Below are 21,529 nucleotides of genomic sequence, written 5' to 3'. Positions count from 1 at the left end.
CTCCTCTCAGCGCGCGTGCGCACTCGTAAGGATGGCTGGTAATTATTGGAGGACTGGTGGCAGGGGGCGGAGAACTTCGGTGTCTGGTTTTGGGCGGGAATTGAAACCGTCACTGCTGCCAACCAGAACTTGAGAGCTGCAAGTATTCAACCTCGAAGGGAGCCATGGTGCGGCCTGTGAGGTGAGTAGTTCAGGACATCCGGCGGGGATGGGGAGAAAGAGCAGGAACACGCTGTAGACAACTTCACCTTACACACGATTGAGGGGAAAGGGCCCAGTAGGACAGAGAGTAGCGACGGTGGAGTGGGATGGACGGTTACTGGGAAACTCTCCTGTCTCTCTGAGGACCACCCATTCCTCAGAAGTATACTAGCAACCTAAATTTTTCCTTCTCTTTGCCTCCCTTCGCAGCTGTTGCTGTTTCTTTTACCCACCCCATTCAAATAAGACCTTGTTATGGTAGCGTTCGAACAGCGCTTTACATTTCACCGAGCTCCTGTTTATGTGCTATTTCATTTGTTCATCACTATAGTTGTTTGATATACCAGTTTAGGTATCCCTGTTTTATCTACTTCAACTCCTAGGCATAAAGGCCAATTTACCTGAGTCACAAAGTGAGAGAGTGGCAGGATAGTGCTCAAACCTAAGTCACCTGGCTCCAGAACCCCTGCACTTCCACTGTACTGTTTGAAACTTCCTCTGCTTAACTTGAGTGCTTTGGAGGCCTAAGGTTAACCATTCGTTTATAGAACAGACGTACTTCTATACATTATTGTACTAGGTGCAGGAGATTATTATATTCTAGTAAAGGGGCGAGGTTAGGGTGCCAAAAATATCACGATGTGAGAGAGAGAAGGAGGAAAGCCTTAGTTTAAATAGGGTAGTTAGGATGTGCCTCTCTGAGGAGATAATACATGAGCTGAAGCACGAATGTCAATAAGGACCCAGCCAATGAAAATCTGGGACAATTCAGATAGAGAGAACAAGAGCCAAGGCCTTGAGCTTGACCTTGTTTGAGGAACAGAAAGAAGGCCACTAAAGCTGTAGCATTAGCAAGCAGTAGGGAGAATTGTAGGGGATTAGGTCAGAGAAATAGGCAGGGACCAGAACAGGGAGGGCCTTGTACATTTTAGAAAGGAGTTTGGATTTTATTCTAAGAAATCTAATTTTGGTTGTATACAGTTCACTGGCTCCTGGTGGAGAACGAATGAGAGATGGGGTAACCAGAACGGGAGCAGGAAAACCAGTTAGGAGGCTATTATATCATTGGATAGTGGTTTGGAGTACGGTATTATCAGTGGACATGGAATGGGACAGGTGAATTTGGAGGATATATTTTGGAGACACTGCTGACAGAATTTGCTGATATATTTTGGAGATACTGCTGCCAGAACTTGCTGATGAAGTAGATGTGAAGGTAAGGGGAAAAAAGAATCAAGGATGACTTCACAATATTTTTGACTTGAACTACTGAATGAATGATCTTTGTATTAACTAAGATGGGGAAGACTAGGAAAAGAAACAGGTTCAGGATGTGTGGGGGATCAAAAGTTCCTTTTTGAACATGTTAAGTTTGAAGTGGGCCTTGAACATCCAGGAGCAAAGACATAATCCCTTTTTCTGGAATAGCAGTTGTCAAAATATGGTTTGCAGACGCCTACAGGTCTCTGAAACCCTCTCAGGAGGTCCATTAGTTCAAAACTCTTCATAATAATAATAAGATATTACTTGCTTCTTTCATTGTTTGGTCATTTTCACTGCAGTGGTGGTTAAATGGCTAGCAACTTAGCACGAATCAAGGCGGGTGGCACCGAATTGTGTGAGTGGTTATGGTATTCTTTACTGCTACACATTTAGAGTAAAGAAAAAAAGAAAATGAAAGTTTTACTTAAGAATGTGCTTGAAGCAATAAGAATTATATCATTATAGCTTAACTGTTGAGCATACTTTTTAAAAAAGTTTTGATTTTATTTTACTATTATTCAATCTCAGAATTTCTAAAGAGGTTTCTATATTCTATGTAGCTCTCAAATTCTTCAGCTCCAAGGAGTAGGAGAATTACAAGAGTACACTTCATTTTAATATTCTGTATGAAAAAACGAGAAGTACAGAGCCCTTCTACAATGGTTGTCTTAAGGAAAAGCACTTGTGAGATTGAGTTGTGAGTTGATAGCCTCATTTTCATAGAAAACCATTTTTACTTGAAAGAACAACTGTCAGATTAGTCACACTTGGGAATTTGGCAGAAGACAGAAATGAAAACTAGAATACCATTTCATTTAGTGCCTAGAGGAAAAGGAGGGAAATTATTTTTTCTCTTTGAATATTACTTTCTTCTAAAATAGTATAAAGATTCATTTCAGGTGGCAAGTACAGAATTATTCAACATCTTTTAAATGTCCATTGCATATAGAACATTATTTAGTATTGTGGTGAGATTTTTAAAAAAAGAAAATGGCTTTTAGTGTCAAGAAGTTTATAATCTAATAAGGAGGACAGAATGCACGTATAAAACAAAAGTGTATATACAACAGGAACTTTGACTTAAATGCCCAACAGCAATTAAACAGTATATAAATTGTGTTAACTGTATTAATTATTCTAACTTTGTGGGTTATCTGAATTAATTTTTTTTCTTATCAGGTACATCAAGTATGGTAATAACTATTTTAGCTAATGCTAAATCTGTAAAATCCAAATTGTGTTTTAAGTATTCTTAAGAGACTCCAAACACATTTTTATTTACTCAAGACAATTAATAGCCTTAAAAGGATTCGATGTGAGAAAATTGACATTTGTGTAAATAAAAATTTCTGTCTTGGTCATAGGCATAAGAAACCAGTCAATTACTCACAGTTTGAGGACTCCGACAGCGATGGTAAATAGAGATTCTTATTTTTGCTTTAAAGATTTGGAAATTTATTTCCTCTGAAATGTGACACATATGTATAGCTCAAATGTTGAACATATTACCCAATTGCATATGAGGTAGGTCTTGAAAATTAATTTTCTAAGCATTTGGGATAATTACTTTGATAATTACACTGACAAGAATTATATAGGTGAGTGATATGTAAATATGGCCAGGTGAAATGGCTCTTTAGGATGAAACGACTCTAGGACCATGTTTCTCAAAGAGGGGTTTGTCTCCCCCCATCCCTTCCCCGAAGAAGGAACACACTGTTTTTTTGAGACACAAATGTGTTACAGAATATAATGTGAAATCCCCATTAATTGTACAATAAAACAAGATCTTGACGAAAGGTTAGGCTTAGACTATACCCCATTGGGTTATATATTTACTTGTCTCCATGATATTAAGAGAACTTCGGTCAAAAAGCTTGAGAAACATTGGGTTAGATTACATTTACTTTGAAGTAGGTTTTGTATTTCTAAGACCACCAGAGCTTTCTTTGAGTCAAATAGTAGCTGAGGTTTGAAAGAATCTGTTTTTCGCCTTGGGCACAGTCTTAAGTGTGTCTAAGACTTAGGAGAAAATAATGTAGAATGTAATTTGTAGCTTTTTATCACTGTCATCAGTCTGTCACCAAATATTTATAAATTGCCTATTGTGTTATAGACACTATGCAGTAGAGGTGAAGACAGTCATATTTCTACATGAGGAAGCATAAAAGAGACAACATGTATTAATAAATGCTAAAGTATATGATTAAGACTACATGTACCCTGAAAGTATGCATATATGTGTCATATATGAGTTTAAAAGATACAGCAGCAATTTTATATCGAGTGTCAACAGAACTAAATTAGTTTTTTAGTGAATTAATTTTTGATAGATTGATATTTTAATAAAGGCTATTAAAACAATGTTGAAAAACAGCAAGAATAAAGACAATATACCAACAGTATTTTTTAAATTGTGGAAATTAAGCAACTTGCTTAACCTTTAAAACTTGAACACACACTGTAATGAATTTCAACTACTAAAAAAATAATTTTATTTCTTATTTAGGAAAAGCAATTTCATATATTTTATTTTTAATTCATACATAAATAGATGATTTTGTTTCTGCAACTGAACCTTTAAATAAGAAATCCAAAACAACACCAAAGGAGTTAAAACTAGAAAAACCAAAAGCTAAATCGAAGAATCTCCAGAAAGAAGATACCCCGTTACAAGAGAAAACTCCTAAAAAAAGGTAAGAGGTAAGACATAGAGTAAATACATGATATTAGATGTATTAATTTAAAAGAGAGACAGATTCGAACTCTTGGTTTAAATTAGAGCTTGAGCAGAGTCATAGGTATTATTTTATTTAGTGCCTGTAGGAGAATAAGGATGTTCCATTAATCCCCTTCTGACTTTCTGACTTAAAGACACTCACAAACATGTAAAGAAATATCCATTTAAATATTAAGACAATCATACTTAACAAAGTTTTGGAGTTATAACTTACTTTTACAGGACCCAATACCTGTCTCTGAAGTCCTCAAGTCTAACAAGACTACTTTGTTAAAAATTACATTTGTAAGGACAGTTTTCTAAAATTTAAAACCATGTGTTTTTCTGCAGACAAAAATTATTTTCTCTTTACATTGTTGAGATTTATCCAGTAATGAGAAGTTTTGTAATTTCTAGACTAACTCTGGGATTCCATTAGTTAGTTCCAAGAGAGAGAGAGAGGGTGAGGGCAGAAGTCCCAAGAGGCCCAAAACTTGTAGCATAGAGAGGAGATGGGCAGAAGAGGAATATTAACAAATGCAACATGGAGCATGTGATGGTTTACTGCTATAAGCATGAGAAAATTTCATTAACGTAGAATAACCTAGCCCATGTTATTCTCTTTACTTTCTCTCTTTTTTTTTTATTTCTATTTTTGAGCTCAGACTACATTTTAAATATAGTGAAACAAACAAATGTTTGTAAATCATATATTTTGTTTCTGGACTTGTATCCAGAATATTTAAAGAACTCTTAAAATTCAACAATAAAAAGGCTAAACCCAATTTTAAAAAATGGGCAAAGGATTTAAGTAGACATTTCTCCAAAAAAGATGTACAGATGGCCAATAAGCACATAAAACATTTTGAACATCCTTAGCCATCAGGGAAATGATGACAAATCAAAACCACAGTGAGGTAATACTTCACACGCACTATGATTGCCATAACCAAAAACGACAGAGAGTAACAAGTGTTAGGGAGGATGTGGAGAAATTGGAACCCTCATACATGATTGCTTGGAATGTTAACCAGTGCAGCTCCATTGGAAGACAGAGTAGCAGTTTCGCAAAATATTAAACACAGAGTTATGTGGTTCAGCCTAGGCATTTACCTAAGAGAAATTAAAATATGCCCGCACAAAAACCTATACATGAAGGTGGCAGCATTATTAATAATAGTCAAAAAATGAAAGCAATCCTAGTGTCTTATCAACTGATAAAAGGTTAATGTGGTATATCCATAGAGTGGAATATTATTCAGCAATAAAAAAATAAAGTACTGATATATACTACAACATGGATGAACATTGAAAGCATTATACTGATGGAAAAAAGTAATGGTACAAAAGGCCACACATTGTATGATTCCATTAATATAAAGTGTCCAAAATAGACAATTACATAGAAACAGAAAGTAGATATTGGTTGGCAGATGCTGGGAAAGGGTAATGAGAAGTGAATGTTAATGGATACAGGATTTTTTTCATGATGAAAATGTTATGAAATTAGATAATGGTGATGGTTTCACAACTCTGTGGATGTACTAAAACCTGATAAATTGTACACTTTAAAAGGATGAATTTTATGTTGTGTGAATTCTGTCTCATCAAAATTGTTATTAAAAAAATAATAAATCCTCCAAGGTGTATCTCACTGTTTCTTCCTTTGTGCAACCTTTCCTTATCTGTTTTTAATTTCTCTTCCTCACACACCACAGCACTTTTAACCACCTTAAATAGGAGACATAATAATCTGCCTATATGGGATAATTATTAATATGTCCTGTTTCCCTACCGTCCTTATTAAATGCAGAGTCCTTGCTGGTATATTTGTATCCTGTCTAGTACAGTGCCTCATACACAGTTAAGTATTTGGTGAAATATTTGTTAAAGTCTAGATTAGGAGGAACACATGTAAAAATATGCATATATAAGACCTATAATAGCTGAGAGGTATGGGTGAGATCAAGGAAGATTTCTAAGTGGAAGTGAGGTTTGAACCGAGTCTTTATTCTAGGTCGAGCAAGTGCTTCCCACCTGAGTAGAACTGATAGTAAGGACAGACATCACAAGAAAGAGTAAGTGCAACAGCACCTGCCGCTCCTGTTTCAAATCTCTTATGCTAGATTAAAACATGACATTGATACATTTTAGAAGTCTTATCCTTAAAGGTCAATTATGATCATGATTATTGTTTAAAAACGTTTTTGTGAGGCTAGCAACTCTTAAATAGTAATTCAGGAAAATCTCAAATTTTTCTGTTTAATTGAGGTTGATAATTTAAAAAACTTATTATTTGTGTGTCTACTCTAGGATGGCTTTAGATGATAAGCTCTACCAGAGAGGCTTAGAATTCGCACTAGCATTATCAATGAAGGAACTTCCAACAGTCACCATTGATGTGGAAGAGTCTCAAGATAAAAGTAACTATTTTCTATATATTTATAATATTATTGCTTTTGTAATCATTTCTTTGGATGAGCATTCACAGAGGAAAGAATAAAATTTTAGTTCTTTGTACTATAAATGGTGCAAGTTGCAGAGGGTACAATTGGATTTAATTGTTTATTCTGCTGCATAAATCTCATACATATATATATATATATATATATATATATATATATATATATATATATGCACACACACATATACATCTGCTTAATACTCAAAGTGAACTTGAGTACCAGGACTCTGAACTTGGATGTTCAAATTACATCTTTGTATACAGTGAAAATTTTATTTCTTAATCAACTGAAATGACCTATACAGTCCTAATAATCCACCTCTTTCAAAATTCAAATTAGCTAAACATGACCTAATGATGGCAATTTTTATTATTTACAAAGATTAAAGGTAGTAATTTGGTTAGCAAACTCAGTAGAATTAAGGGATCTATGGTTTCTGGATTTTTCTAGATTTTTCTCCTTTGATTTTTCTGGCAACTGCAGCAGATGTCAATATTGATATTCTGGAAAGGCAGAAATTATTTCTGGAAAAGACATTCAAACTCTAAAATGATTTTTGGATTAAATTGTTTTGGCTTAACTTCCTTAATGTTGGAGGGTGTTTTTAGCCCATTAGCTTATTTAGGGGTATAGATGTTTAAATCAGTATTGCCTCCTATTTGAAAATAAATGAGAACAGTGTTGATTAGGGAGCCTTTTAGTAATCAGGAATCAAAGAAACTTAGAAAAATGTATTTTCATATATCTAAAATTGAGAAAAACAAATTTATCTCCTATATGAGATTGTAGAATATAGAGTAGGATTTCTTTAGAAGTACTGCTTCTTATAGAATAATGTACTTTGTAGCACTGGGATTTAACAGTACCAGTTATCATGACTTAAAGTCCTCTTAAAATACTTTAGGTTATTTTAAGGTTATTATAATGATTGAAGAGTCTTTATGCTAGTAAAAAGATGGCTCTCCCTACGCAGAAATAATAGTTCATATTTATTTACTGTTTCCTATGTGCTGGGGCCCAAATATAAGCAATTTCCACATGTGGTTGATATTTAATTCTCCACAATAACCCCATTTAATCCCCACACTATTTTTATCTCCGTAATAGATGAGGAAATTAAGTCTTAGAGAGGATAAGCAACTTTCCCATGGTCATATACCCATTTTAAGTAGTAGAATCTGAATTTGAACTTAAGTCTGATTAACTTTAACTCAGAGCCCAAACTCCTAATAATATGCTACCCTCTCCAATTAAACTCATTGTGCTAGTTTGAGTTCGGGTCATTTATCTGTATCTGGATGCTATTATATTTTACCACTAATCTTCCTACTTCTAGACGTTGGTTGATTAAGGTACATCTGTTTCTTCTTACCTCTTTTTTAAATTTAGGCGCTGAAAAACATGGCACTAGTGAAGCAGAAACAATAGATAAGTCTCCCCATATCTCCAATTGCAGTGTAGCCAGTGATTATTTAGGTAAGTTTTTTATAGTAATAATTGTATTTATTTATTTCAATAATGCTATTTTTCTAACTTATTTGAATTCCTGAAACTAGCTAGAACCAAGGTCTTTAAATTTCTCAAGGTTCCCTTCATCTGTCTCCTTTATTTCTTTCTGTTTTAGTTTTCTTTTACTGTAGACCCAGTTTATTCCCTTGGCTTCTAATCCACATGGCTTCTAATCCACAACAGTTGACCACTGAAGAAAGGGGCTGTATCTTCACATTTCCAGTTTGAAAATTCTTGGGGAAAGACACTCTCATTTTGAGTCTTGGCCTTATCCTTAAACCAGACTCTGTTGCCAGGAAACTCATTATGATTGGCCCAGATTGGGCTATATTGTCTTATCACTAGAGGTAGGGATGGGATGAAGCTGGACAAACAAAAACAACCTATGTAAAAGGAGTCTACTTCCAGTTCTTGAAATATTACCTGTCACAAAAGTTTTCTATTGATTTCTGTGCTTCCCCTGAAGATTTGGATAAGATTACTGAGGAAGATGATTTTCATGGTGCTCAGGGGAGAAGAAAAGCAGCGTCTCAAGCTGTGGTACAACAGAGGAAAATTCTTTTGGAAGGCAGTGATGGCGATAGTGCTAATGATTCCGAACCAGACTTTGCAACCGGTAAGTTATATCCTACCTCAAAAGTAATTCTATGGACAGTCAGTAAAATGTTCTTAGAGACCATTAATGTATGCAAAGCAGTGTGCTAAATGTTTGGTGTATGCAAATCTGAGGAACACATAAGACAGTTAAATTCAACTGTGGTATTTGGGGAGAAAACATTATCTGGAAGTGACCTTTAAGCCATGCCTTGAAAAATGAGTAGCATTTAGGCAAACAAAAGGGATAAAGTAGCATTTCTGACTAATAGGCATAAAAAATGGGATAGATAAGTACCCAAATGAGAGTGCAGTGAGGCTTGCAGGGAAGAATGTTGTAGCAGGCTGGCACTAAATCATGAAGGGTTTCGGACTCATTCCAAGAAGTGTAGACTTTTTCTGTAAGTAGTAGATATTCATGAAATATTTTTGGTAGAAGTGATTTGAAAACTCAGTTTTATTATGACAGTTGTTTTCAGACCCATTCAGAAATTCAGGCAAATGGGAAGCATAGTGACCTTGACAGTGCATCAAACAATAACACATTTTTTTCATCAACATTTATTCCATAAATATTTGAGTGCCTGTTATGTGCACTATATTCTAGATACTAGTAATACAGCAGTGAACAGAACAGAGTTCCCTTAAGAAGCTTAAATTTTAGTGAGGGGACACGGACAATAATCAAATACGGTTAACTTCTCCCTTAACATTATCAATGGGTTCTGCAACTTTAAGTGAAATGATGTATAATGAAACCAATTTTACCATAGGCTAATTGATAAACAAGAGTTAAGTTCCTATAGCATCTCATCTTTGTTATAATGAAACAGCATTGAATAAAATGATGTTATTTGAGGTCCTGCTGCCCATAATGTGTCAAGTGCCATCGTAGAAGAGCTATGAAGGAGAGGAAGGCAGAGCAGAGCCCAGGCTCTGCCTTTTTAACCAATACCTGTTCCTCCACGTGACCCCTGTGATCCCAAGGGAAGTGGTCTATGACATTACTTTGAGAAATACTAATATAAATGGAGCATCAAAAAGTAGGAACCAATGAAAGAAAATACCTTCAAGAAGCATAACAGAACAAGCATCAAAACGTTTGTTACATATGTGGAAGTGAAATCACTTGCTTCATTTGTTGGGTTTATGGAATTCATGGGTTATGTTTCCAGAGATATGATAGATATTTAAAAACAATAACATTGTGTTATTTGCATTCTAACTTCTCTCTTAAACCATTTTATAATAGTAAGTTTTTATGGAAATCATGACTTGGATAGTGACTTTAAAATCACCCCTTGGCTCTTAAAAGGAAATAGTCAAGGACTTGAATAGACATTTCTCCAAAGATGATACACAAATGGCCAAAAAAAGCACATGGAAAGATGCTCAATATCACTAATCATTAGAGAAATACAAATCCAAATGACAATGAGATATTTCACACCCATTAAGATGTCAAAAAGTAGAAAATAACAAGTGTTGGTGAGGATGTGGAGAAATTAGGATCCTAATCGCTGTTGGTGTAAAATGATGCAACTGCTATGGAAAATAGTATGACAGCTATTCAAAAAATGAACTACAATGTGATCCAGCGTTCCCACTTCTGGATGTCTATCCAAAAGAATTGAAAGCAGGGTCTCAGATATTTGCATACCCATGTTCATAGCAGCATTATTAACAATAGCCCAGAGGTGGAAGCAGCCCAGATATCCATGGACAGATGAATGGATAAACAAAATGCGTATATACATACAATGGAATATTATTCAACCTTAAAAAGGAAGGAAGTCCTGTCACATGCTACACCTTGGATGAACCTTGAAGACTTGTTAAGTGAACTCAGCCAGTCACAAAGGCAATGCCGTGTGATTCCACTTACTTAAGGTATATAAAATAGTTGAATTCATAGAAACAGAAAGTAGAAAGTTGGTCAGCAGAGATTGGGGGAGGAGGAGTGGGGAGTTTTTGTTCAATGGATATGGGATCTCTGTTTTGTCCCATGTAAAAGTTTTGGAGGTCTGTTGCACAACAATTCAAATGTACATACTTAACACTACTGATCTGTACGCTTAAAAATGGCTAAGACAGTACATTTTATGTTACATGGTTTTTTATACCACAGTTAAAAAAAATTTAAGAAAATAATTATTTTAAAAAGTAAATTTCTTGGTTCCAAGTTTTTTTCTTATTCAATTCTGTATAAACAAATATTTTTGAGCTGAAATGTGAGCCATAGTTTTGAGAGAATAGATTTTTAAGTTCTGTACTGTTGAACAGTGATTTAGGATATAGAAAATATTAAAAGCAGGAAAGAATGCATTTATTATACCCAGCTGCTACCATTTATCTTCTCAAGCCAAGAAAAGAACACATGCAATACTAGAACTGTTAGATATGTAGGAAGTTTTGTCTTCCTAGATTTTCTATTCTGAAATTTTGGAGAAACTTCTCCACTACTTGCCATTCCCTGAACCTAGATCCTCTTGGGATTCTAGAAATAATTACTTGATTTTGCAAGGTACTATTCATAACAGCCTTTATGTGATCTAATGATCTTATATGGCTAATTCTATATAACACAGTAATCATTATGTGAATATGTAGATTGATTACTCTTATCTTTTTTAAAAATTTTATTTGTGTGGAAAGAATGACAGAAAAAGGAAATTTGCAATTTAAAGTTCATAATGATCATCATTAATTAGGCAAAGAGCATCAATGGAAGGCTGATGAGGATCTTTACTATGGAGAATTCAGGCTGGCGTCTGTTGAACCAACAAAGAGTGGGACAACCATACGTTATGTGCTTTCTGATATGATATAATACGAAGTAAAGAGCATCACCTATGAAGTGTATTCTTGCCAAAAAAAATAATAATAATAAGGTGAGCCTGATTCTAATTGAGTCTTGAGAAAATTCCAGCTCACAGAATATGCAAGAATAAATTAAGTGACACCATGAGGAAGTAAACAGACAAATTCAGAATATGGAACTTTTTATTGGACAACTGATGTGGTTATTTCAACAAGTCAAAGGCAAGGGGAAAAGGAGAGAATATTGTTCTATATTAAAAGTCATTAATTGGACTAGGTAGAAGATGATACCAAGAAATTATTGTTGACATCATTAGATATCATAATGACATTATTTTGTTTAAAAAAAAATCTATGTTTTTTAGAGATGCATTCTAAAGCATATAAGAGTATAATGATATGAAGCCTTGGATTTATTTTAATATACTCCAAGAAGGAAAGAGAAGAGAAAAGAAAAAAGAGATAGATGAAACAAATCCACCAAAATATTGATGATTGTTGAATAGTTTATTATTGACTATTGAAATATGTTTGAAATATTTCATATTTTTATATAAAATATATTTCATATAGATAGGTAGATATTATTTATGGTGGACATAAGAGTTGTTATCTCTGGGTGGTGAAATTAGAGAGTGGACTTTTTTTTCCTTAATACATTTTTTGTATAGTCTACATCTTCTTCAATAACCATATGCTGCTTAACTATCAGATATCCTCTATACTTTTTTCCAGAGTATCTGTGCTTCCTTAACATATTAAATCTCTGGCTTATATTGTCTCATGCAGTACAGAAAAGAGTTTGTGGGAAATTAGATATGTGTTCCAAATGAAATCGTATATAGGATTATCTGTTAAAATTGTTGTGGTATAGTTAGTCTCTACTCAATTCCCAATGTGTTTCTATTCTAGAATGTTGAAGTTTAGGTGATTAAGGGAAAGTGTACTGTTATTATTACCATCAAGATTCTCATTTTGAAAGAGTAGCTAACATTATACCTTACCATTTTTTCAAAAGTTCCTGAGTTAAACTGGTAAAATTGGAAGTAAAGATTACTGATAGAAAATGATAATGATAATAGTAATAGCAAACAATTGTATTTTGCTTGCTGTATGTCAAATGCTATTCTAAATGCTTTACCTGTATTAACCAGTTTAATCCACACAACAACCCTATGATGTAGGTTTTATGGTTATCTCCATTTTATACATAGGAAACTGAGGCACAGTGCAGTTAGCGAGTGACCTGTCTGAGGTCATACAATGTGTAAGTGGAGGGGCCAGGATTCCAACCCAGGCAACTGTGCAGTGTTTTGCCACTGGCAATGGCTTAGCACAAAGGTGCACAAAACCTGGTGCAAAAGCTGTGGGTAAAGTCAAGGACGTAGATGCCTCAGTTTTTACAACAGAGATAAAGTTTGTAATCTGCTGTTTTAGGTGAAGATTCTGAAGATGATTCTGATTTTAGTGAGAGTGAAGATGATGATGAAGACTTCACTATGAGAAAAAGTAAAGTTAAAGAAATTAGAAAGAAAGAAGTGAAGGTTAAATCCTCAGTTGAAAAGAAAGAGAAGAAATCTAAATCCAAATGTAATGCTTTGGGTAAGCTTAGTACAAAACACTTAACTTTATAAAGGAAATGTATTTGATTTATTTAATGGGTATTTCTTGTCTTTACCTTTGTTCTCCTTAACAGTTGGCCAGCGTTCTTTTCTAATTAAAGTACATAGAAGAAAGCAGAGTGGGGTGGAAAACATCAGACAAGTGTACTGAGCTCCACTTCTTTCTAGCACTTCCTATGTATTACCACTGACAGATACCCTCTAGATAGCTATTATCACCTGTATTTTACAATGAGAAAATCGAGGCTCAGAGAGGTTGTTAGAATTCTTACAATTAATAAGTAAGTGGCTAAAATTTGCACCCGTGTTTATCCATTCAGAGCCTAAATTCTATCCACTGGACCACATTTTCTCCGGGCAATTAAACGGGGAACTTTCTATGATTTTAATTTCTTGCTTTCATGCTTGCCTTACTCTTTGACTTGAGAACTGTTTTACTACAAGTTTAGGGCCCTTTGGTTTTTTCAAAACAACTTCTATTAGAAACCATTTTTACGATAAAACTTTCGGAATTTGTGACAACTTGAACATGGAATACCTGTTTCTTTTGTAAAAGAAGTTAGGATGTTTTTGAGTTCATAATATGCGATAGTTTATTATAACATAACTTTCATTAATCTGATTTGTTTTATTTATTGATAAATATTTTTATATCTTAGTTTAATATATACAACTATTTGAAACTAAAATATTGTTATTCAGACTCCATTTACTAACGGTGGGAGTTGCTCTCGCTCCCCTGCCTCTCACTTTCACTTATAAGGACCCTTATGTGTATTAGGCTCATCTGGATAATTCAGGATAATCCCCCCATCTCAAGAGCCTTAACTTAATGACATCTGCTAAGTCTCTTTGCTATGCACATACTCTGGGAATTGGGATATTGATGTTTTTGAGGGGTCATTCTGCCTACCACAAACTGTGATATGCAAGTCATTAACTATATGAATATGTTTTATATTTTCTTTAGATGTTTGTTTATGCTTCCCTCCCCAAAATACACTAAAAACTAAAACTTTCAGTTTCCAAGTTGGAATTTACCATATAAAGTTTTTATATATCTTGGAGCAAGTTGCTTCACAAAGAAGTTTACTATATCATATTAGAAGTAAAATTTAACTCCTAAATAATGGGATTAAAAATTATGAAAGATGGATATTTCTTGTTCCACTAATAATGTATTGAATAGCCTATGAGAGTCTTTCATCTAGTACATGTGATAATTTTTCCCTTGAAAGAAGAGATTTCAAGCTGTCCAATGTGGTAGCCACTCACCACATGTAACTATATTACACTTAAGTTCATTAAAATTAAATAAAATATAATGGTCAATTCTTTGATTTTGCTAACTACTTTTCAAGTGCTCAATAACATATGTGGCTAGTGGCTACTGAATTGCACAGCACAAAATAGAACATTTCTATCATCTCAGAAAAGCTGTTGGACAGTGCTGATCTAGGGAATATAAATGTTAACATTAAGAAAAGTATGTAGTGAAAATGTTCATATTCATATGCATTTAGATGCCCCTTAGGTATCGTACTCAAAGCAAGCGTTATCTGAAAGTGAATTTATATTCTACCTCTCCTCCCCGCCTCAAGAAAAAAAAAGACACCTACTCCCATTCTTGTATTTATTTTCTGGGTTAATGGCACCATCAAGCAGTGAGCCCATGACAGGAACTTGCAAGTCATGATTATTTCATCTCCATCACCACCTCCCCACATCTAATTACTAAAAGTTATCTGGTCTGCTGTTTCTTTCCTCCATTCTCCCCCTTAGTTCAGGCTCTATCACCTCTCACCATAAGAGCCTTCTCAGTAGTCTAGTTGCCATACGCTGCCACCAGAAAGATGTTAGTTTTCAAAATGCAAGTGCTCCCTAAAAAAATGAATATATGATTCCTTCACTGGTATGTAAAGCTATTCATCAGTGATCTTCCCTGTCTTTGTTTCTTACCTTTCCCACCCTTGCCATTCCTGCTCCAGCCATACTGAACAGTAGTTGGTTATGGAACTTGCTACATCATCCAGCTTTGCATGCTGTACTCCTTCTGCCTGGAAAAACTTCCTCTAAGTCATCTTTACCTTCTAGCCTTGATTTGGCTCAAATTATCCTCACCCACCTCCTGTGACTTCTAAATCTGTGCAAGTATATACACAGATTATAGGTTCCCTCCTATGGTCCATAGGAATTCCGTAGGAGCAGGATCCATGAATTATATACTCGTTGTAACCCTGGAGTCTAATATATTGTCTCATTGACATATATTGATGAGACACTGTTGTAATGTTTAGAAGTATGAACTTTGGAATCAGACCTGGTTCCTAATCCTGGCTCTAATATTTACTAGCTGTCAAACTGTAGGCAGATTGATTAACTTCTCTGTTTCCTTATCTGACAATGGAGACAGTAATATTTGTGTCAGAGTTGCTCTAAGAGTTAAAGGTAATGTATATGATATGCTTACTATAGCACCTATCGTATAAATACTTATAAATGATGGCTAATGGGTTCTTAATAAATGTCGATTAAGAAGAGTTTTTCAAAGTAATACTGCCTTTTTAATTTTTATAAGATTACGTAACTATAATTTTTGCACATACATACCAGACTTAATCTTCCTCTTGACAAACTTTTTTATAAATCTTTTTCAAATAAATGACTTCAGTAGACTCTGCTCCAGCTGCTGTCAAATCAGAATCTCAGCCCTCACCGAAAAAGGTTTCTCATTCTTCAGAGGCCACTAGGAAACCATTACAAATACGCAGTCCTTCAACTGAAAGCAGGAGACCTAAGTGGGTCCCACCAGGTATGATATATTTATTGATCAAGGGAAGGAAAATTACCACTTGGAAAATTACCACTGTAGATTGTTTTCCTAGCTGTAAATGTTATACATATTATTACAATTTCTTCAAAACCAAGGTTTTACATTGGTTCATTATTTCTCACTCCCTCATGTTGAGCATCCTGATTGTTTAGTATTTTTTCAGTGTTATAAATAAGGTTGCAATAAGCATAGACATTCTTATTCTAGAAATCCGTGGGTACATCCCTGAATATTTCTTAGGATAAATTCCTAATAGAATTACAGTGTTAAAGAGTATTAACATTTAAAGTTCCTGACATATATTTTTGGCAACAAATTGGTTTGCTGAAAACCTGCTTGACCCGCACAGTCTGACTGAAGCATCGGGGCCCGTACTTGGGAATTCCAGCATTTAACACGTGCCCTAGCAAACTCACCCTCCAGCCCATGCAAACTTGACTTCTTTCTGTTTTCTTTTGTTCCACAGCCAAGCACCACTGATGCTCCAAGAATTCTTTGACCTTCACCTTTCTTGACATTATTAAAACCCAAATCCAGGCCCTGTTCATTTTATACTCAAACTATTGGTGACTTCCTAGCTAGTCCTGTTTCACCTTTCCCTTATCCAACCACATGAATTCTCTATTCCAATGAAATTGATACCTTTTTTGTTGTTATTCCTTAAACACAGTGTATATATTCTTAGAGCCTCTCTTTATCTAGTTTTCTCCTCTGGTATGTTTCTTCATTTGTTTCTTCTAAGTAAATCCAAGTCTACTTAGGTTTACTTCTTTTCAATGACATTTCTTGATTGGTCCACAGTGGTCACTGCCCTAGTCATACTAGGTATTAAGAGACAGGTTTAGCCGGAGACTGCCGGATTACTTAATTTCTAAATCTTCATTTCATCATCTCAAATATTAGGCACTATATAATCTTTAAAGTCTTTTCCTGACTAAAAAAAAATTCTAGAATTTTAATGAGGACTTAATAGTTTTTTGGAGAAGGTAAGGAAGAAGACTAGTTACTGAAATAATGATGCTTTACGGTTTGAAGGATAATCCTTAGCGTATTTTTTCTGAGAATAATTAGTGATTCCCCAACAATAGAAATTTAAAAGAAATGATATAATGACTATAGAAATTTAAAGGTAGCATAATAAAAAAAAAATAAAAATAAAAAGGAAATAATGGAATGATGGATCAAGTGTTAATATCATAAAGCACAGAGTGCTTATAGATTTATTATGTGAAAGGGTAGAGCAAGTGAAGTGTATGAGGGAATTGGGCCCATGTACTAAACTCGAGTGACCAGCGATTGTTGGACTTAGAGCTCATGCCTCTTTGGAAGGAAACAGCTGTCACTCAGCTCCATCAAATTGTTTACATGCGGATGATGGACCTGGTATTTCCAGATCTGACTTTTGTTTCAAGAGAAGCCAGACATCTAGATTTTAATGAAATCTCCTAGTTTTTAAAAGTTGACATTTTTTTATACCATGTGGACCAAACAGTATTTTTGAGAGCTAGATTTGACCCTCGGGTTGCCAGTTTCTTATTTACCTGTTTTTACAAATCTGAGAAGACCACCAACACCCCAATGGGAAAATGAGCCACAGACATAAACGTACTAATGCCCCAAGAAATACAATGAGAAATGAATTCAAAGAGAATTTCAGTCTCAATGTTAATTGAGGAAATATAAATTAAAATAATAAAATACTTTTTTATACCTCTCAAACTAGAAAATAATAAAACAATATAATCCAGTCCACTCTGGGTTGTGGGGTATAATTATTTACTATAAACTTATAATCCTTTTATAGGACAAGGGCCATAAAAATAAATCTGTCCTTTGGCCTAAGAACTAGTCTTGGGAACTTATTCCCGAAAAAAGAATTCAAAAGAAGAAAAAGTAATAAGTGATTAGATTTTTATAACTATTTATAGAAAAACGGTGAGAAACTAGAAACAGCCCAAAAGTTTGTGAAAGAATTTGATATACAGCACATGCATGCAATTGAGAATAATAAGTCAGATGGTTAGAAACATGGAAATGTTTATAAATTTTCATTTGAAAAAAGTACACATAGTTGTACTTATTATGACTTTAGTCATGATCTGCCATGAACGCTTATGTGGATAAAGTTTAAATTTAATACTTGATGGAAATAGTTGCTACATTGGAGTGCTAGCATAATGAAACCAGTATAAATAAATAAAAATGGCATTTGTCATGTTTAAAGTTACTTAGTATTTGAAAAAATAGATTCTTTCAAAGGAATACTTATAAAAATTTCAGGATTTTAAAAAGCATTAGATTTTTCTACGACTTTAGAAATTATAATTGCATTTATTTCTTTATGCCTTTACAACCAGTGTTATTCACTCCCAACTTAAACTGCTTCAGCTTTCACGCTTAAAGCTTTTGATATATCATTTCCTTGCCCTTTAGGCATGTTTGAAAGTAGGCGATACTATAATTTTTCTGCTTTTTAGTACTTCTCATTCTTTTGTTCTTGTTGATAACTTGATAGAACCTGTATAGCAGAATAATGTTTACGTTTTTTGCTTTTGTTTTATACATTTATTTTTTTAAGAGATTTCTGACACTATCATCATCAAGTGATATGTTTTCTTTCAGCGGTATCTGGAAGTAGCAGCAACAGCAGCAACCCACTGGCAGGGGTGTCTGTTAAGTCCCCAAATCAGAGTCTCCGCCTTGGCTTGTCCAGATTAGCACGAGTTAAACCTTTGCATCCAAATGCCGCTAGTAGCTGAGTGTGGTAGTAAAGAAATGTTTGATTAACAGAGTCACAGTTTTACAAGTGTGTTTATATTTGATTTGTGTTTATATTTAAGGAGAGTATTGTACTATAAAGGAATTCTTTAGTGTCAAGCAAATTAATTTCTACCCCTTTGTGATTATGTTCTCTGGAAAGCTGTTCAATATTTCAATAAGAAGTTTATTTGTATGAATTATCTTATAATGTCATTTCTTTTTGAAAAGTATATTCTATTTTCCTTATGTATAATAAGTCATTGTCATTAAGTGGTTGTCAGTTTGACACAGAGAAAGTCCATGTGACATGCTGTTCTTTTCTAGTAACATGAGCTTTCTTTCTAGCTTTGTCTGGTTAACAGCACCTTAGCTTAGTTCACAGTTTATCTGGCAAAAGGAAACATTCCCTTTCCCCCAACCCCAGACATTTCTGAAACCTGGTACATTACTTAAGCTACATTATCAGTTTTATTGCAAATATGTTTCGTATTTTAGCCAAATATTTTTACAGTAAGAATTCAGAATTATTTTACACATTAAAACAGTTGCATATGTCTCCTACTTAGACATAGATGGTTATTGTATAGCAAATAGAATTTCTTGACATTTTATGAAGCCCTTATTGTCAAAAATCTTTAATAAAAATGAAGAAGTTTTGATATGCTCTTTTTCTTAATACCATTATATCCATCTGTCTCTGGCTGTCTGAATTTCATGATAAAATGAATGCCTGACAAAAAAATATTAGCCTTTTGTTGTAAATATGGGGGGGCGGGTCTGTTAAAGTAATCACTTTATGTAAGTCATTGCTTTAGAGGGTGGTTGTCAAGTATCTAGTCATCTCTGTTTTGGTATTAGACAATATAGCTATTCGGGAAACTTAGGTCTAAAAACTTAGATCAGGAAACTTTGTTGTGAATAAAAATAGTAATAGATACCTTGTATTTATGGTGAGAATTTCAACCCGCTCCTGATCACTTTTAATAAGAATTCTTCAAATCATGTTAACTATTAAAAAATGTATAATACTTAGCTCAGTGTTTCTTGGTTTATGGAAACATCTATGTTAATGTGAAAACAAGTAATTTAGAATTATGATTAAAGTGAGCATTTGCTTATTGCCATTGTACATTCTTTTCTTTTCTAGTGTGTATTTTTATACTGTCGTATACTACCTCACCTACCCAACCCCACCCCCTTTCTAAAACATACTCTACGTGTTGCAGTTCAACATTAAACATTTATTAAGAGCCTACCCTGTATTAGTTACTGATTTCATTGATTAATCATTTGGCACTGGCTTGATGAACCTGTTTTCTCCATTTCATAGTTTCTACTGAAAATTACCATCAAATTTGTTAAGATTGGCCTGATAGAAAGCACTAATGACCTTCTTGTTGCCAAATGCAGTATGTTTTTTCTCACCTAATCTAATATACCCTATTCATCATACTCAATGTATTGTATTTCCTGGGCTCACATGACAGTATTCTGTAATTTTCTCCCCATCTCCCTGCCTACTCTTCATTATTTTGCACCTTTACTTTCCATTATTTTGCAGCTTTCTAATCTTTTGTGTCATCTATACCCTTCCTCCCACCATAGTGTCATATTCTGTGATTTCATTCTCTTCCCCCAACCTTAAAAAGTTTAGTTCAAGCTCTAGTGGTCACTTATGTGACAGTGACTGCCAAGGCAGGATCTTTAGCCCAGACCTTGCTCTGCACAAGACCTCTTGCCTGGTCCATTGATAATTTAGTGAGTCATCACTAAATCAGTAACGTCTTCCCCTACCCCCAATGTTTTCCCTCCTATATTTTCTGTTAGTAAATGGCACTACCACAAAGTTGGGTGCCTAAGACATAACCCTTCACATCTAGTCACCAAGCTCTATTCCATTTTCTCAGTTGTTTAAAGTTTGCTGTTCCTTACTCTGAAACATCATCACTTACTACTTCTAACAGGCATCTTTGCCTTGATTCTTAATGTACTCTGGCCTGCCCTCTCTACCATTATTGCCAGAAGGAGTTTTCTAAAATAAAATCTAAGCCCGAATACCCCTCTGCTTAAAATATAAACACTCATACCTTGTCCCATTTAGTTCATGAGACATTTTGAATGTAGCTGACTCCTGCTGCACCAAACAGTGCAGACATCCATGGTTCAATACATCCCGTGGCCCTGGGCCTTCAGACTGGCTCATATTTTCCCTCTTTGCATTGCTAACTCCTACTTGTCCTTGAAAACTCAAACTCGGCTCTTTCCAAAAGCTTTTATTTGGATGTCTGTTAACTCCATGGACCACCTTGTGTTCCTCCAGGCCACACTACCATCATTCAAATATAACTTTCCTTAATTGTCCTGCTTTTAAAACTTGGTGCAGAGTAAGTGCTCAAAAAGTGTTTATCTGATGAATACGTTATATCCAGAACTTTTGCTATGAGCTTCCAGTAACCACAAACTTTGAAGAGTGAGAGGGGAGGGATAATTTCGGGAGTCTAGTCTGTTTGGTCAACTCTAATCTCTGTCCTCTGGAAGTTCTTCAGTTCTTGTCCCAAACTTGAAAGAACTCGGGCAAGAGAAAGAAAGGAGGAGGAAAAGAGATGTTGGGGTTTTTTTTCAGGTCCATGTGAAAGGTGGTTTCGGACCGGACTAGAGCTTTAAGTCTTCAGCTCCAGAGTCACAAAAAGGGCGGAAATAGTTTCTATAGCGACGGGAGGAGGGTGTGGTCCTCCACCTGCAC

At 34.7% G+C, this 21,529-nt stretch overlaps 2 protein-coding genes across 4 annotated transcripts in view; both read left to right on the top strand.

Moving 5' to 3' along the window:
* Nucleotides 1-24: 24 nt before the first annotated feature.
* On the top strand, nt 25-20,041 carry RAD51AP1 (RAD51 associated protein 1). 3 transcript variants are annotated; one of them, XM_039869078.1, is made up of 9 exons: nt 25-181; nt 2,829-2,878; nt 4,019-4,160; nt 6,497-6,606; nt 8,038-8,124; nt 8,624-8,773; nt 13,009-13,173; nt 15,868-16,005; nt 18,649-20,041. In XM_039869078.1, the coding sequence occupies exons 1-9, from the start codon at nt 165-167 to the stop codon at nt 18,783-18,785; spliced, it is 996 nt and encodes a 331-aa protein (XP_039725012.1). In that variant the 5' UTR covers nt 25-164; the 3' UTR covers nt 18,786-20,041. The 3 variants fall into 3 exon arrangements, with proteins under 3 accessions (XP_039725012.1, XP_039725011.1, XP_039725013.1); XM_039869077.1 differs by having other exon boundaries at nt 15,865-16,005; XM_039869079.1 differs by lacking the exon at nt 18,649-20,041 and adding an exon at nt 16,493-17,893 and having other exon boundaries at nt 15,865-16,005.
* The window catches only part of DYRK4 (dual specificity tyrosine phosphorylation regulated kinase 4), a 54,565-nt gene continuing 48,903 nt past the window's right edge, over nt 15,868-21,529 (top strand). The window contains exon 1 of the mRNA XM_039869066.1: nt 15,868-16,005. The gene's annotated coding sequence lies outside the window, so the exon portion shown is untranslated. The remainder of the gene's footprint in view (nt 16,006-21,529) is intronic.

Source organism: Pteropus medius, unplaced genomic scaffold (genome assembly GCF_902729225.1).
Source record: "Pteropus medius unplaced genomic scaffold, Ma_sr-lr_union100, whole genome shotgun sequence".
NCBI lineage: Eukaryota > Metazoa > Chordata > Mammalia > Chiroptera > Pteropodidae > Pteropus > Pteropus medius.
Note: the sequence above shows the minus strand (reverse complement) of the source record. Positions and strands in the feature narration are given on the sequence as shown.

What these genes read in the sequence shown, in the direction of transcription:
- RAD51AP1 (XM_039869077.1), top strand. An exon ending in GAGAAAACTCCTAAAAAAAG is followed by an intron (nt 4,161 to 6,496) that starts GTAAGAGGTAAG and finishes TGTCTACTCTAG; the next exon opens with GATGGCTTTAGATGATAAGC. An exon ending in ACCTAAGTGGGTCCCACCAG is followed by an intron (nt 16,006 to 18,648) that starts GTATGATATATT and finishes GTTTTCTTTCAG; the next exon opens with CGGTATCTGGAAGTAGCAGC.